The following is a 16,635-nucleotide window of genomic DNA, read 5'->3' on the forward strand; positions in this document are numbered from 1 at the left end:
CAATCTGGGAAGTTTTATATACATAAGCATATATGAGTGTGCGTCACCATGTACATATATATATATATATATATATATATATATATGTGTGTGTATATATATACGTGTATATATTTATATAGAAATATATATATATACGTGTATATAATATATATAGAAATATATCTATAATATATACATACATATATCTATGCATATAACATATGTATAGAGATGCGTGTGTTTGTATATATATATATATACACATGTATATACATATATAATATATATTTTTCTTTTTGCTTTTCCTTTTCTTGTTTTTCAATTGTATATATATATATATATATATAGAGAGAGAGAGAGAGAGAAAGACATATACTGTCTGAAGTGAGATTCTATAAACATGACAGGTGATTACGTCTATTTTTTTGTATTTAGTGAATTTATTCAATTTCCGAACGCAATGACGGCTAAAACCTTTTGGTATATCACATAGGAAACAAACATATATATGACATACATGTACGTACATACGTGTATGGACATATATGTTTGTGTGTATATGTACACATTTACGCAGACACATATATAGGTGTATATATATATTTATATAAACGCCATGTTATAACATGAAATATTGTTGACAGATTTCCCATATTCTGGAGTGAAGAAAGAGTAAGCTCCATTTTATTCAGGAAAGTTTCAGTTATTGACACAATTCAGCTGTACATCCGAGGTAAAATCTAAGCGTTATCACATGTCGAAGATGTATGTTAGCCGTTTAACACTTCGATCTGAACTATGCAAATTCCCAAAATTGGCAAAACACCAGACACCGCCCATAATGATGAATATAGTTAGTGGCTGGTGAGACTCCATAGAACTATTGCAGCCCGTCTTACGTCCAAACTGCAACGCTTTTCAAACCCTAATCAAACTTCAACTCTGAAAGCTCTCATGCAAACAACCAATAAAACTGGATTCGATAGTGACAAGTATTTGAATTGTGATACATGAAAGACATCTGTGATATCACAGACCATGTGGTGATGTGGGGTGGCTTTCAATTACATACTGTTAATTATTTATTATCGTCATAAAAGTAAAAATTTTATAGGAAGTATTGCGTGCACTTTCCGTTCATTTCTACATAGAATTCCCATTCTCTCTGCCTATCTGTCTCTCTCTTACTGAATACATACGAACATTGCTATACCTACCTAGCTATCTATTCATATATATATATATATGTGTGTGTGTGTGTATGTCTGTATAGTTTATAGATTAGACACGTATCCTCTGTATAGAGCAAGCTTTTGTAGTGCTCGAGCAGGTAGAGGAATAAACGTAAGGATGGGCGAGTCGATATACAAAAATATTAAATATGTTTAATACAAAAAACGTACATATGTATACACATAAGAAATGTCCGGCTTACATAGAATATAAGTGATTATTAAGAGTTGAGTAAGAGATCAAATTCCCTTTAATTCCTGATATCATTTCTATTCTGTGCAAGTCGGACTTTTTTTATATGCATTGTACTAAATGCATTTAATAGTTTTTTTGTACATCGACTTGCTTATCCTTACATTTGCTCCTATACACACAGACAAAATCAAGCACATGCAAATTATACAAGTATATGTAGATATATGCGTATATGTGCGAGCGTGTGATCTGTTTACGAACGGAAGAGATGAATAAACTTGTAAAATGTTTATTTTTGTAGTCACAACTAGAAGAAGAAGAAGCATAAACAGATGTCTATGTTCTAGAGGCTAGTTACCTGCTATCGCAATATTTGAAGGAATTTGAAACTATTTTGGTATGACCTTCTTTTGTTCTTAATACCTGTTTCTATGTTCACATAATGTCTTTTTAATTTGTTTATTCATAAGAGCTCGACAAAACAAAATGAATAGACTTTAAAATATTATCAAGCAGAAATAATATATTTAGTATTAGACACATCCATACACTGTTTTTGAGTGTCAACATGTGTGTATCAACGGTCACACACACTCGTATCAGATAGTCCCATGCATATAGATAGATAGATATACATATATTTATACACATGTGTATATATATATATATTCCATCATTGTGCTATGATTTTCATTACGTTTCTAAGTATTTCTACATGTATATGATTGAATACGCATGTGATATGTAGGATGTATGTGTGAGTGCGTGTGTGAAGGGTGATGTGGGAGAAATGTGATGCTGGTGATGCCATTATATAAGTATTCAGAAAAACCTGAATTTAAGGAAACCTTTGTGTAACTATAATTCAGTGACAAAAACAAAAACATGTAAAAATTAATCACTCATGGTTATCAAGGGAACAATACAAATGATAATAATAATACCTTTCCTTAAGCAAGTTTAACAGGTAAAGGTATGTTCTTATTTAACAGATCCTTTTTTAACGTGTCTACTATTATTGAAAGTGTTACAAATATTTCAGGAAACGTAACGTTTTACTTTCATGAAAATATTTCGTATTAACTAAAGAGAGAGACAGACAGACAGATCTGTGAATATCATAAGTTGCTAGCTCGATTCGTTGGGAAGAAAAATCATAAACGTAACTCAATTTTCATTATCTTTCAGCAAAATAAAATTTAAAAAGATATAAGAAATTATTATTATTGTCTGTCATCATCATCACCATCATCATCGCCATCAACATTGTCATAACATTCTTGTGAAGCAAATTTCATCGTTAACGACATACATCATCATCATCATAACCCTGATCACCACCAATTCTTTAATGTATTTGTTTGTTGATGTATTTTTAATCACACATGGACTGATATAAACGTTTGGCTTTCCTCAATATTTTGTGCGCTCTTGCAACTGATGTCCAACATTGGAAAGTTTTGGAGAGAGATACATCCAACACAAACTCAACGTTGCTCTTCCTTCAACTTTTATTCATGTCACACTTCCTGTTGGTGATGGTGGTCGGGAAAACAAGCTTTGCGGTTTTTTTAGAATTTTCTTTTTACAGAACTGGGTGGGATTTACTAGCATTTCGAATAAAATGTAATCGATTTAAAATTAGTACAAATAAACTTGCTGCTTTCGTGACTTTTCATCATTCTAATTTTATATTATTTTGGTTTGTTTTGTTAATTAGTTTTTGTTTTTTTTAACAGATGATAAATTATTTCAATGAGAAAGTAATAAATATTGGTCTCCTGCTATTTATGTGTAGGATGAATGCTACTTACGATGAAGCAATATAAATTTTGGTCTTATAGTGGATTCCATTGAATCTAATCACTCTAAATGTGGTCCTTTGGTAGAAAAAGAAAGCATTATTAAACTTGTTAGAAAAAAAAACATATTTCATAATATTGTCAAATAATATTCTTTCTTCAATTTGAATATGTATATTAATTTCCTTTCTGTCCCAGAGGAAAATATCACAACAATATTGTTGTAATACTTATTTTGATTGTTGTCATATGTCCTTTTACTGTCTATAGGAAGGCTTGTTGCATAAAAATGTAATTGGTATTGTTTTAGATTAGATACACTTTTTATTCAGTTTTCCATTATTTCTCAGCAGCATAAACCTTTTTCAGTCATCTTGGAAGAAGCGCGGGAAGAGAGGAAGCAGAGTTACTCTTTATTGAGGCCAGAGTCACGTGTAGTTTGGATAACAATCTTGTATGTATTCCAAGGCTACGTCGTGACAGAATCGAAACTGCTCCTGAAAAAGAAAAAAAAAGAAATATATAATTACATTACAGCTGTTGGAAAAGATTTCGTAGACATTATATTGATTGTAGTACGAATAAATAATTGAATTCAATTTACTAAAATGTGGAGTTAAATAAATAATTTCTAATAAAAGCACAAGTCCTGATTTCTTGGGGCAGGGGGGGATAACCGATTACATCGACCTCAGTGTATTTAATTTATCTACACCGATAGGATGAAAAGCAAAGTCGATCTCAGCGGAATTTGAATTCAGAATGTAAAAAACGAACGAAATACCGTAAAGTATTTTGCCCGGTGTGCTAACGAGTCGTCCAGTTCACCACCTTTTAGCGGAATTAAATTAAGCAGATATTCTAGATGTCTACATTCGAGGACGTACACATATATATATATATATATATATATATATATACTTACATGCGTATGTATACATAGATATACATACATATAAGTACATATATATATTTATAACTATCTATATAAGGTCATCCACGTAATAGATCACATCTCGAACATTTAATCACATAATGCTTTTTCTTACACATAGAATATAGATGCATAAAATCACAGATGAAACATAATTCATTAATACAAGCATACAAGAGAACTGTGTGAGTATAGTCTATCGCAATTAAAAATTAATACTTTAGCGACTAAAAAATATATATATTTTAACATTATAACATCTAGAATAAATATGTAAAAATATATATATAAATAGGAAACATAAATATATATAAGGTAAGATAAAAGTTCATCGTTCAGAAATTTTTTCGATTAAAAATTACTTTTTAAGATAAGGGAAAACCCATTATGAAAAGCCAGCGTCCAAGCAAAAAAGAAGAAACCATATTTACATTCCTATGGCCATTTCAGGGGTTCATTACCGTATTTAGTGCACGAGGGTGCATCACGATAATTACTCCTACATCGGGGGAAAAATAAAAAAAACATCACATACCAGGGCGAGATTTCTTTAACCAAACCTGATGCAATATTGCATGGTTACTTATTTAAGAAATCATGCTCAGACCAGCCCAAATATTCAAAAATTACTTAAAAGAAAAGGAAGAAATTATCAACTATATAATGGCTGTATTAAATTAAATTCAACCACGATGGTTTAAATTCCCTGTAAGAACTAAGGATTTAATTACAACTTTTTATTCCGACAGAATTTTAAGGTGGACGAAAATTTATGGCTGCAAAAAGTATTAATTATATATAAATATACATATATACACACATATACACATATACATATACACATACATACACACATATATATATATATGCATATATATACATGTATATATATATATGTGTATATATGTATATATATATATGTGTATATATGTATATATATGTGTATATATGTTTATATATATGTGTATATATACATACATACATACATACATAGACACACACACACACAAATATACACACATACACACACATATACATATATATATATATACACACATATATATATACACATATATACATACACATATATATATACACATATATACATACACATATATATACATTTTTATACATACATATATATAGCAAAAATTTAGATTCAAATGAATATGGTACTTAATTTAGATGCACCAGAATTCTGTATGGTGTTATCCATAAAAATCCGTGGGGTGATTATAATCAAAATAAGCAACACGAATGACTCCGGTAATTTGGAGTCATTCTTGTTGCTTATTTTGATGACATATATATATATATACATACATATTTATACACACACATATATATATGTGTGTATATATATATATATAATATATATATATATATATACTTACATGCGTATGTATACATAGATATACATACATATAAGTACATATATATATTTATAACTATCTATATAAGGTCATCCACGTAATAGATCACATCTCGAACATTTAATCACATAATGCTTTTTCTTACACATAGAATATAGATGCATAAAATCACAGATGAAACATAATTCATTAATACAAGCATACAAGAGAACTGTGTGAGTATAGTCTATCGCAATTAAAAATTAATACTTTAGCGACTAAAAAATATATATATTTTAACATTATAACATCTAGAATAAATATGTAAAAATATATATATAAATAGGAAACATAAATATATATAAGGTAAGATAAAAGTTCATCGTTCAGAAATTTTTTCGATTAAAAATTACTTTTTAAGATAAGGGAAAACCCATTATGAAAAGCCAGCGTCCAAGCAAAAAAGAAGAAACCATATTTACATTCCCTATGGCCATTTCAGGGGTTCATTACCGTATTTAGTGCACGAGGGTGCATCACGATAATTACTCCTACATCGGGGGAAAAATAAAAAAAACATCACATACCAGGGCGAGATTTCTTTAACCAAACCTGATGCAATATTGCATGGTTACTTATTTAAGAAATCATGCTCAGACCAGCCCAAATATTCAAAAATTACTTAAAAGAAAAGGAAGAAATTATCAACTATATAAATGGCTGTATTAAATTAAATTCAACCACGATGGTTTAAATTCCCTGTAAGAACTAAAGGATTTAATTACAACTTTTTATTCCGACAGAATTTTAAGGTGGACGAAAATTTATGGCTGCAAAAAGTATTAATTATATATAAATATACATATATACACACATATACACATATACATATACACATACATACACACATATATATATATATGCATATATATACATGTATATATATATGTGTATATATGTATATATATGTGTGTATATATGTTTATATATATGTGTATATATGTTTATATATATGTGTATATATACATACATACATACATACATAGACACACACACACACAAATATACACACATACACACACATATACATATATATATATACACATATATATATATACACATATATATATACACATATATACATACACATATATATACATTTTTATACATACATATATATAGCAAAAATTTAGATTCAAATGAATATGGTACTTAATTTAGATGCACCAGAATTCTGTATGGTGTTATCCATAAAAATCCGTGGGGTGATTATAATCAAAATAAGCAACACGAATGACTCCGGTAATTTGGAGTCATTCTTGTTGCTTATTTTGATGACATATATATATATATATACATACATATTTATACACACACATATATATATGTGTGTGTGTGTGTATATATATGTATATATATTCACACATACATATAGACACACAAACATACACTTATACATATAATGATAATAATATCATCATTCATAATATAGCACACACACATTCTCGCGTTTCCTTAAATAGTACCTAAAGAAGCCATTAGCTTCCACACGCTTACTTCTCGCGAAACCATTTCTCGTGGCAAACTAAATAATTAGCTTCTCTGATAGAGAAAAGTAACTTACGGCAACTCAGTGCGCCTATGTACACACAACTGACTGTGCGTATCTATGGATATATCTGTGTGTGCGCGCGCAATCTTACGTCCGTATATACCATTTCATTACTGTCTAGATATCTCTATTTGCATGTATGTGTATTTAGGTGTAAATTCGCATTTATGAGTGCATAGGACTCTAAAGTAGGCGCATTTATCGAAATGTATAAGTATATATTTGTATAAGCAGATTTGCTTATTTCCGTGTATATTTTCATATATTGGAGCAGGTTTATATGTGTACACAAAGCTGGCTGTCGATATATCGCACTCGATGCTGGCATCTTTTCTTTCGGCTTCGCACACACATATACACATCATCACCCACCTCACCCCGCACACAAATATACATACACGCACTCTGCTTCGTAAAGCACACAAACACACATGCACAACAATCTTATGAGTAAATGTAAATTAATACACTCATGGCGAAATGTATACGTAAATATAGATGCACATATTTATGCACACATATAAAGATATATACGTGTGTGTATGTGTGTGTATATATATACATATATATATAATATTGTTACGAAATAAATAACATCTGAAGTTGTTCGCAGCCTGCAGTGTCGTAATCTAGAAAATCTGCAACAATCATCGCAAACAAGTTTGTAAACGCATGTGTATGTGTGTGCTTATTTGTATGTGTACGTATGCACTTAAATATACATCCATACATGTACATCTCATCCCAGCCTTATGTGCGTTTATAAATGTATGCATATATTATATATATATATATATATGTATGTATGTTTATATAAGTATGCATGTGTATATGTATGTATGTATGTATGGATGGATGGATGTAAAACTCCGTAAGCGATGGGCAGTTTTTGAGTTATTTTTGTAGTTTTTCTGTTAATAGGTGAAATATACCTTATCTCTATATAATGAGTTTACTTTATTTCGTTTATCTTTCTAAACTGTGTGTGTGTGTGCGTGTTTGTGTCTATGTGTATGTATGCGTAAGCCGATAAAAGGCACATTCAAGATTATATGTTTGTTTGTTTTTAAGTGCATTATTGAATAAAAGATATAAAAATCATAGAACTGATCGAACTTAAATTCCTTTGAAATGAATATTGATATAATTTTTTATAAGTTCTATCAAAAAAACTGGTAAATATTAGAGGGAGGAGGTCAATCGATTACGTTGTCCCCCGGTACTCGCTTAATACTTATTATATCAACCCTGAAAAGGTGATCGGCAATTCTGATCTCCGTTGTACTTGAACTCAGAACGTCATGAACAGCAAGAAATGCCGCTAAACATTTTATCCGACGCGCTAACAATTCTTCCAATAGGAACATGCGTACATCATATGCACAATCACACACAGGAGCACACGTCATAATATATACACTTATTGAAATGTATGTATGACATTGTGCAGTTTTATTTCAAGATTTCTTGCCAATAGAAAAAAAAAGCCGGTTTCTAATCTACATCCAAGGCTCCTGCATTGGAATTTCAACATCAACAACAGGATATTTTTGTTTGTATGTATGTATGTGTGTGTGCAGATTTGTATATTCTGCTTTATGTATGTCTTCTCATGCATATATCTGCATATCTAGACATGCTCGTATATATTTAAATGCTAAACGTCTGGAAAGTTCTACAGATTTTTATTGTTCCAGTGATGGATTGGATCTGTAGTCTTTGAATTAGCTTTCGCCTTTCTGGTTTTGAAAAGCCTAAGTTCTCATGATTGGTATTTAGGCAGTGTGTTACACATCCCAGGGCCCCAATAATTACAGGTATAAACCTGAACTTCTAATCTGGACAGAGTAACAACAGATTTCTCAATAGTTCAGTGTAGGTATTCTCTTTTATACTGATCTTCAGCTTTATGTTAACATCTGCCGGTCAGCTGATTTCCACAACAGTGCACATTTTCTCTTCTCCATCCCAAAACATATCAGGTCTGTTGTGCCTACATTTTACTGGGGTTTTCACTGGGACATTCCACCACACTCCTTGTTATAGGTGGCTATGGCTTCTACCATAATGCGGGTTCTTATTTCTTTGTCCTCGAGGTTATCCTTCCGACGGACTTCATAATAGAGTTTCGTAGCTACAACATCATGTCTCATCGGTAGTCCCACACATCGTGGTCATTTGTAGTGTATGAATTAAGGAGTTGCGTTCTCTTCCCAAGAACCTAAATTCAACCTTACTTCAGACGAATTGGTATGTATTCTCTTGTATATATGTATGTATGCCTTTTTGTATGTATGTTCCAAATTATAATTCAACGCCTTCCCTATCATTTTGAAACCATCATTAACACAGTTATTTATTTATTCAGTAAGAATACTTTAAATCAATGAATGAAGCATCATTACTGTGTTCCTATTTTCACTATTGTATTAGTATCACTATTGTATTACTATTACTGTACGCTTATTATGATTGTACTTATATTGCACACAGATCGGTGGTTTCGTATTTTGTAACAAGTGGTATATCTTGCCTTGACTAATGCTTTTATCTCTCTTCAATAAAACCCTCAAACTACGAACTTCTAACTCCCTGTCAAACATACTCTTCCAACCACCTGTATTCATCTTCCCCGAGAGTCAGATCCTATAATCCAAACAAATTATTTTTGCCTTCCATCGTTTCTTATTCCAAGCGATCCTCTCCTCTAGCACCAAACTATGTATATTTCCTTTTTTTTTCCTTTGCCACAGGCATCAGAAGATTTGAAAGGAACAATACTTTTACAAAGCTCAATTAACTCCACTGGTATCTGGATAGGAAAGAAATGGTCGACTGGAGACTTTATTTAAACATTCATCTTATATTTATTGAGTTCAAATTTACTGCACGTATTTTGGTGTGAATGTCAGTGGACTTAATGGTACATGTCTTCCATCTCCTTCTAGAAAGACGGTAATATCAGAACAGACACATAAACATCATAGCGAACGGAAGATTTATATTTCATTCATTTCATGGAATTAAGCTTAAACTTGGAAGTTATCCTTATAACTCGTCGATTTATTTATATGTTTAGTTTCTGAAAAAGGGGGAAAAACACATAGACAAGATGAAATTAATTCTCATTGCCTCCACAGTAAAATATCTCTATTTCATTATATTGGAAGAATATTTCTGAAGATAGAAGACACAATAAGTCTCATAATAATTTGGAATGCTAAGCAGCAAATTTCTACAGTGTCTCTTGAGCAGGATGCTCACCTCTCTTCAACCTAAGCTCTAGAGACTCTTGCGTCAAGCTGTAAGCTCGACGAACCATGTTCTTTATTTATGATGTGTTCCCCACACGATTGTAATAGTGCAAGAGGCAATATACGGAATAATCGAAGTATTAACACTCCATCTTCTTGAACCAACAGCAATTCGATAATATGTCCCTTAGACAATTTTTATTGAAATCAAAGCCTAACATTCCTTTACTGTTAGTCTCAGCTTTAAAAAGAATTCATAAGAAAAATTTTACAAAATAGGGTTTCAGAAATTTAGGTTTTAAATTGACTTAGAGGTTTGATACTTCTCATTCAGAATATTCAGCGACCCGGTTTTCGGCGATGGCAATAGTATTAATAACAACCAATTAGTAATAATTAATACTTCTAGAAATATTACTGAGGTTTTAATCTGTTATAATCTGTCATTTCCTTGAACCAACAATTCTGTCACATACGTACATACATGTATGCATAAACAATCACACGCACAAAATTCCTTGCCAGAATTAAACCACCATTTACAGATTATAATAAACAAGACTTTCATTCTAAAATGTATTCTCACGTTAGAGACAGTCTTGTGTACAAGACAAGACTATTTACTCTTAAACATATATATATATATATTCTTCTCTTTCACTCCGTCGGTTGCGACGATGAGGGTCCCAGCTGATACGATCAACGGAACAGCTTGCTCGTGATATTAACGTGCAAGTGGCTGAGCACTCCACAGACACGTGTACCCTTAACGTAGTTCTCGAGGAGATTCAGCGAGACACACAGAATGTGACAAGGCTGGCCCTTTGAAATACAGGTACAAGAGAAACAGGAAGAAAGAGCGAGAGAAAGTTGTGGTGAAAGAATACAGCAGGGTTCACCACCACCCACTGCCGGAGCCTCGTGGAGCTTTAGGTGTTTTCGCTCAATAAACACTCACAATGCCCGGTCTGGGAATCGAAACCGCGATCCTCCGACCGCGAGTCCGCTGCCCTAACCACTGGGCCATTGCACCTCCTCCTATATATATATATATCGGAAATATACCTAAGTAAAAAAGGGAAAAAAATTCTTTCGTGCAAATCTGACCCTGATACATACGATACAGCTAAGGGTCAGACCCGATTCTGATTGGTCAACAAGTTGATGACGTCTAGCTCAGCTAGAATGGACAGGATACAAACAGGGGACAGTCATTAGTCAGAATATTGATGACGTCCTTTTCTGCTTGAATAGTCACCTAACAAGTACAGACAGGAGGCAGATCTAATGTAGCTATAAGTCGTGATTGGGCAGAATCTGCATGACGTCCCGTTCTGCTTGACTAACGAAGCGACTGGTCAGGACAGGAAACAAACAAGAGGCAGTTATAATGCAGCGATTGGTCAAAATAATGATGACGTCCCGTTCTACTTGACTAACGAAGCGACTGGTCAAAACAGGAAAACAAACAAGAGTCAGTTATAATGCAGCGATTGGTCAAAATAATGATGACGTCCCGTTCTACTTGACTAAAGCCACCTAACGAAACGATTGGTCAAAACGTTGATGACGTCACGCTACGCTAAATTGACCACCTAACAGGCATTATAAAACCGAGCACTTCACAAAAACTCATTAGAACCACCCAGCGAACATCCACCATGGGTCATCACATTTGCTTAAGGTAAAAATGAATTCCTCGCTCTTTCGGAAACATCAATCTTCTGTATTGACCGCTTTCCACCACTTTGATCTGTTTTTTGTATTGAATACGTATCGCCACCGTGGGCCACTGCATCGAACACTTTGAACATATACTTCAAACTATATATCAACTATACATGAACTATATATCAACTATACATGAACTCTAAGATGTCTGACTCCGTTGTGTATTATAAATGAATTTCTTGTGTTTGACGGCATGAGCTGTCTTTTTTTATATATAACTTTTTTTGATAAAGTTCATTTCAGGAACTGAAACATGTTATAATGTATATATATAAAAATTAAAAATTGTATAATACAGCAGCATTTTCGAACTTCATTTTTTACAAATATATATATATATATATATATATATATATATATATGGATGGTATTATTAAAATACCATCACAAGTGGTAAGCGAATTATTAGCCGTACAGGCTAATTTATAAAATATATACATATAATATTAGATATGTACATATATACACAAGGGTACTACATGAGTACCTATATCGCTAATGCTTGAAGTTAAAAAATACTCCTGTACCACCGAATAGTCACAAATCCATTACAGACAAGATAGGAAAAAATATCAGTGAACAATAATAATGTCTTACCTCGAACGGGTCAGAACAAGTATATATATATATACACGAGCAAAACGCCCCCACGTCCAATGGACGGTGCTAATTTGTCAAACATTTAACCCAAATTTTCTCAAAACAACTTGTCCGACCGTCCCATAGGCCTCCCCTTTGCGAAACACTGATTTAACCTAAATTTGAGATACCAGAAAAGGAAGAAATAAAGATAGACTTTATTCTATTCTAAAGAAAAACGATTTTATTATCAGCGGTATCTACATATCAAATTTGAACGCAATTGGATGGAGGATGCCCGAGATCCTAGAAGACACACACACACACACACAGACAGAACGGATTTTATATAATAGATATATATTCATATGTATATGCATGTATATATTCACGTGTGCGTGCGTTTGTGTGTGTGAATGTGTGGGTGCGTGTGTGCACATGTGTGTATGGTTGTAGGTATGCATCTATGCATGTCTGTATATCAATACGTATTTGTGTCTATTTGTATTCATATTCACTCTGGTTTAAAACTGTTTATGTTGTCTCCTATTCTGGCCTCAAACTTAGCGTTAAACTAAAGATATATCAATAAAGAAACACCATACTGGAACGAGCAGCAAATTTATCGATAAATATACAAAGATTAGGAAGAGAGGTGAATACACTATTGTACTTTTTTCTTGCTGGTTTTAGTCTCTGGGCCTCTGTTATATTACATCATCTTAAAGTTGTTCTGCCCTTCTACCTATAAACTTCTAATTCGAACTACGATTCTATTTCCCACCTTTCCCCAGTTTTTACTATGACCATCGATTTCGATTTATTTTCAAAATAACACATATAAAGACTAGTTTTAATATGTAGTTTAAGATTATTTTTGTCTTAAGAATATATTTTACTTGACGATTATTTTAACATCGGCATTGATTTACGTTTAAAATTATCATAAATAAACGTAAAGTATTTATTTTAATTGAACTTGAAAGAAAGGATAACAAAAAATTAATGAAAATAAATTATAGTTAGGAATTGAATAATACATCACTTCCTTCTAGTGAGAAAATATTTGGAAATACTTTGGTGATGAAAGCAGTCGACAGACATAAATTTCCAGGCTTGTTTGTTGATGTTAGCCTCCTACTTAATGGTATTGTAATAGCGTTGAGCGCTAATATTATTTATATGAAACTATAAATATTTTATGGTTATGTCTTGATTAAAGACATCGAGATATTTGACCATTGGCCAACAATAAACATATTACATCTATCGACAATAGTTATTATACATACATATGTGTGTGTGAGAGAGAGAGAGAGAGAGAGAGAGAGAGAGAGAGAGAGTTTGTGTGTGTGTGTGCGTGTACATTCGATGTATCAATATTTGTTTTCGTTTCGTTGTCCAACATTTAACATTTCTATGACAGACAAGCCAGTAGAAATAATAAAAAGAGGAAATAGACAATATTGTATTTCATCCCGTGTTCAACTTCGTATTTAAACTCAGAGAGCGGGAGTGGGGGGGGACGATAAAAAAATATTTCGGTGTAAATTCAGTCGACTGCTGTATTCGCAATAAACATTCCTGTATCACAAATAAGATAACAATATTTCAGATATTGAAATTGGGGAATCGAAAGAATATCATTGAATGTCAGATTAATTACTGCGCACTGTTTAGTTTTGTTCTTCTAGATTCTGGTTTCCAGTTTAAACCCTGGCGAAGATGAGTTTGCCATCGTCTGCATCCTTTCATTACAACTTTATTTCTTAGCGCCAAATAATTTAAAATCTGTTCGGATATGAGCCGAGTATCATCAAAATAAAATATAAACCATCAACAATGTTGACAGAGGTTCAATTTCTTATCAAAGTCAATTATATAGGTAATTTCTTGTAAATGACACGTCAACATATCTATTTCCTTAAAGTGAATAACTTTTTCAATTCTCCGATGAAAGCAATATTTTAGTTGTATAAGTTTACCATCAAATATCTCGAGAAAACAAAACACACACAAATTTCAAACGGCGTCCGAAGTTAAACAATATAAAAATTTAGATAGAAATGGATTGGCCAAAAAGTCGTTCGGTTTTTATTGACACTAAACTTGAAGCACTCTAATTCGTAGCTATCTTCAGTCTGTCCCTTGTGCATGGGCACTCGTTAGATACTTCTCATTTCAACGAAGTTCGATGCGAACTTGCATCGAGAGAGGTTGCAGTCTGTGTGCTTGAGATCACACTGAATATGGAGAACCAAAATGTACATTATCGATACCTCATGCGTTCTTTAATTTTTAAAAATACATGAAAGCAGCGGATAAATGCAGGGAAATATGTACTGCATATGGAGAGGATGCTGTTACGAAACATGTGTGCTAGAAATGGTTTACAAAACTTCGATCAAGGTATTTTTCGGTTTAAGATGCACCTCTCTCTCCTTGGCTGGCCAACTGAGATTAACAGCAATGAAACGAAAGATGTGGTCGGCAGCTACCCTCAGTATACAACCAGGATGATCACAGATATTCTCAAAATCGAATGCATCAACTTGACTACGTCAGGAGGTTCGATGCTTGTGTCCCACATCAATGAGACTAACCTCGACCAGAAGATTTCCATCTGCGATTCCTTGCAAGAAGGTGAAAAAGATGATCCTTCTTTGAAGAGAATGGTTACAGGGGAAGGGGGAATGTATCGTCTATAACAATGTGAAATATAAACGATTTTGGGAAAGTGCGGTGAACTACCACAAACAACTTCCAAGTTACAGACAAATAAGTCAACACCAGTTGATTATGCTTTCAATTTGGTGAGAGTGGAAGAGTGTTGTCTTTTACGGTCTTCTTCTTAAACACAGGACCATCAATTCGGATGCGTATTGTAACCAGTTAGACAAACGAAACGCTGAAGTCTGCCTGAAGCGTCAAGTATTTGCTCATCATAAGGATATTGTCTTTCATTTCGACAATGCCAGACTGCACAATTCTTTGAATACGCGGCAGAAGTTACAGGGGCTTGACTGGGAAGTTTTGAAGGACTCTCTGCATTTATCCGACCTTGCACCTTCAGATTTCCACCTGTTTCGGATTCCTCAAAATTCATTGAACGAACAGACCTTAAACTCTGAAGAGGGTGTAAAAATTCACCTAGGAGGGATTTTCGCCAGTAAAAACGGAGAACTTTTTTGAACAGTGAATAACGGATCTGCCCACAATGTAGCAGAAAACACTGGAACGAAACAGTAATTATATCATTGTGTTTAAAGGTTGAGTCTTATTTTCGCTTAAAAGACTGAATAGACGATTTGGCCAACCCAATAGCCTACGTTTAAACCAAACAATATTTTATAAATGTAGAGTGTTATACTAAAAGAGATAAGCTTCCAATGATACAAGTTTGGAGTTCAGGTTGCGATTGTTGATCGCTTCGATTTCGATTCACTATCGTGTGTAATTCTTTTCAGTAAAGGACACACGCTGTCATTGTTTTATATCAGTAAATTAAATATTGTTCTTGTTTTAGTTAAGATTCCTCAAATGTCTTCATAGGAGCATCTGTTTTCATAAAAACAAAAACGGTTTCATAAGGGTTTGGCTATTTAATGTACTTTACTTTAAATAGGGAACCGAAAACTTCAGAATTTAAGTTCTCAAAAGACGTAAACAGTAATGAAACAATATGACGTGAGTTTAATAAGATTTCCTATGTAATACGTAAGTGAAGAAAGTCCTTTCACCACCCAAAAAAGTAACCGGATTCGCTGGGGTTTTTTTTCGGTTTTTTTGCCATAAGTGTCTTTAATAGTCTAGTACCCGATATACTCCATTTAAAAGGCACAAGAAGTTGTAATTTTGCTGTAAATAATACGTTAGCATTTGCAAACTATTTTCTAGTTAGACACTGCACCTACAAAACTGAGCTCCCGCCACGCTGTTACGCAAACATCTCTGATCCTTC

The 16,635-nt window shown here is 32.9% G+C and overlaps 1 protein-coding gene across 6 annotated transcripts in view; it reads right to left on the reverse strand.

The window, feature by feature from the left end:
• Nucleotides 1-302: 302 nt before the first annotated feature.
• The window catches only part of LOC115214792 (receptor-type tyrosine-protein phosphatase T), a 426,610-nt gene continuing 410,277 nt past the window's right edge, over nucleotides 303-16,635 (reverse strand). For all 6 annotated transcript variants that reach the window (XM_036505346.1, XM_036505347.1, XM_036505345.1 and 3 more), the window contains one exon: nucleotides 303-3,709. In XM_036505346.1, the coding sequence (XP_036361239.1) occupies nucleotides 3,641-3,709 (69 nt within the window). In that variant the 3' untranslated portion in view covers nucleotides 303-3,640. The remainder of the gene's footprint in view (nucleotides 3,710-16,635) is intronic.

This window comes from Octopus sinensis, linkage group LG8 (assembly GCF_006345805.1).
Source record: "Octopus sinensis linkage group LG8, ASM634580v1, whole genome shotgun sequence".
NCBI classification, from domain to species: domain Eukaryota; kingdom Metazoa; phylum Mollusca; class Cephalopoda; order Octopoda; family Octopodidae; genus Octopus; species Octopus sinensis.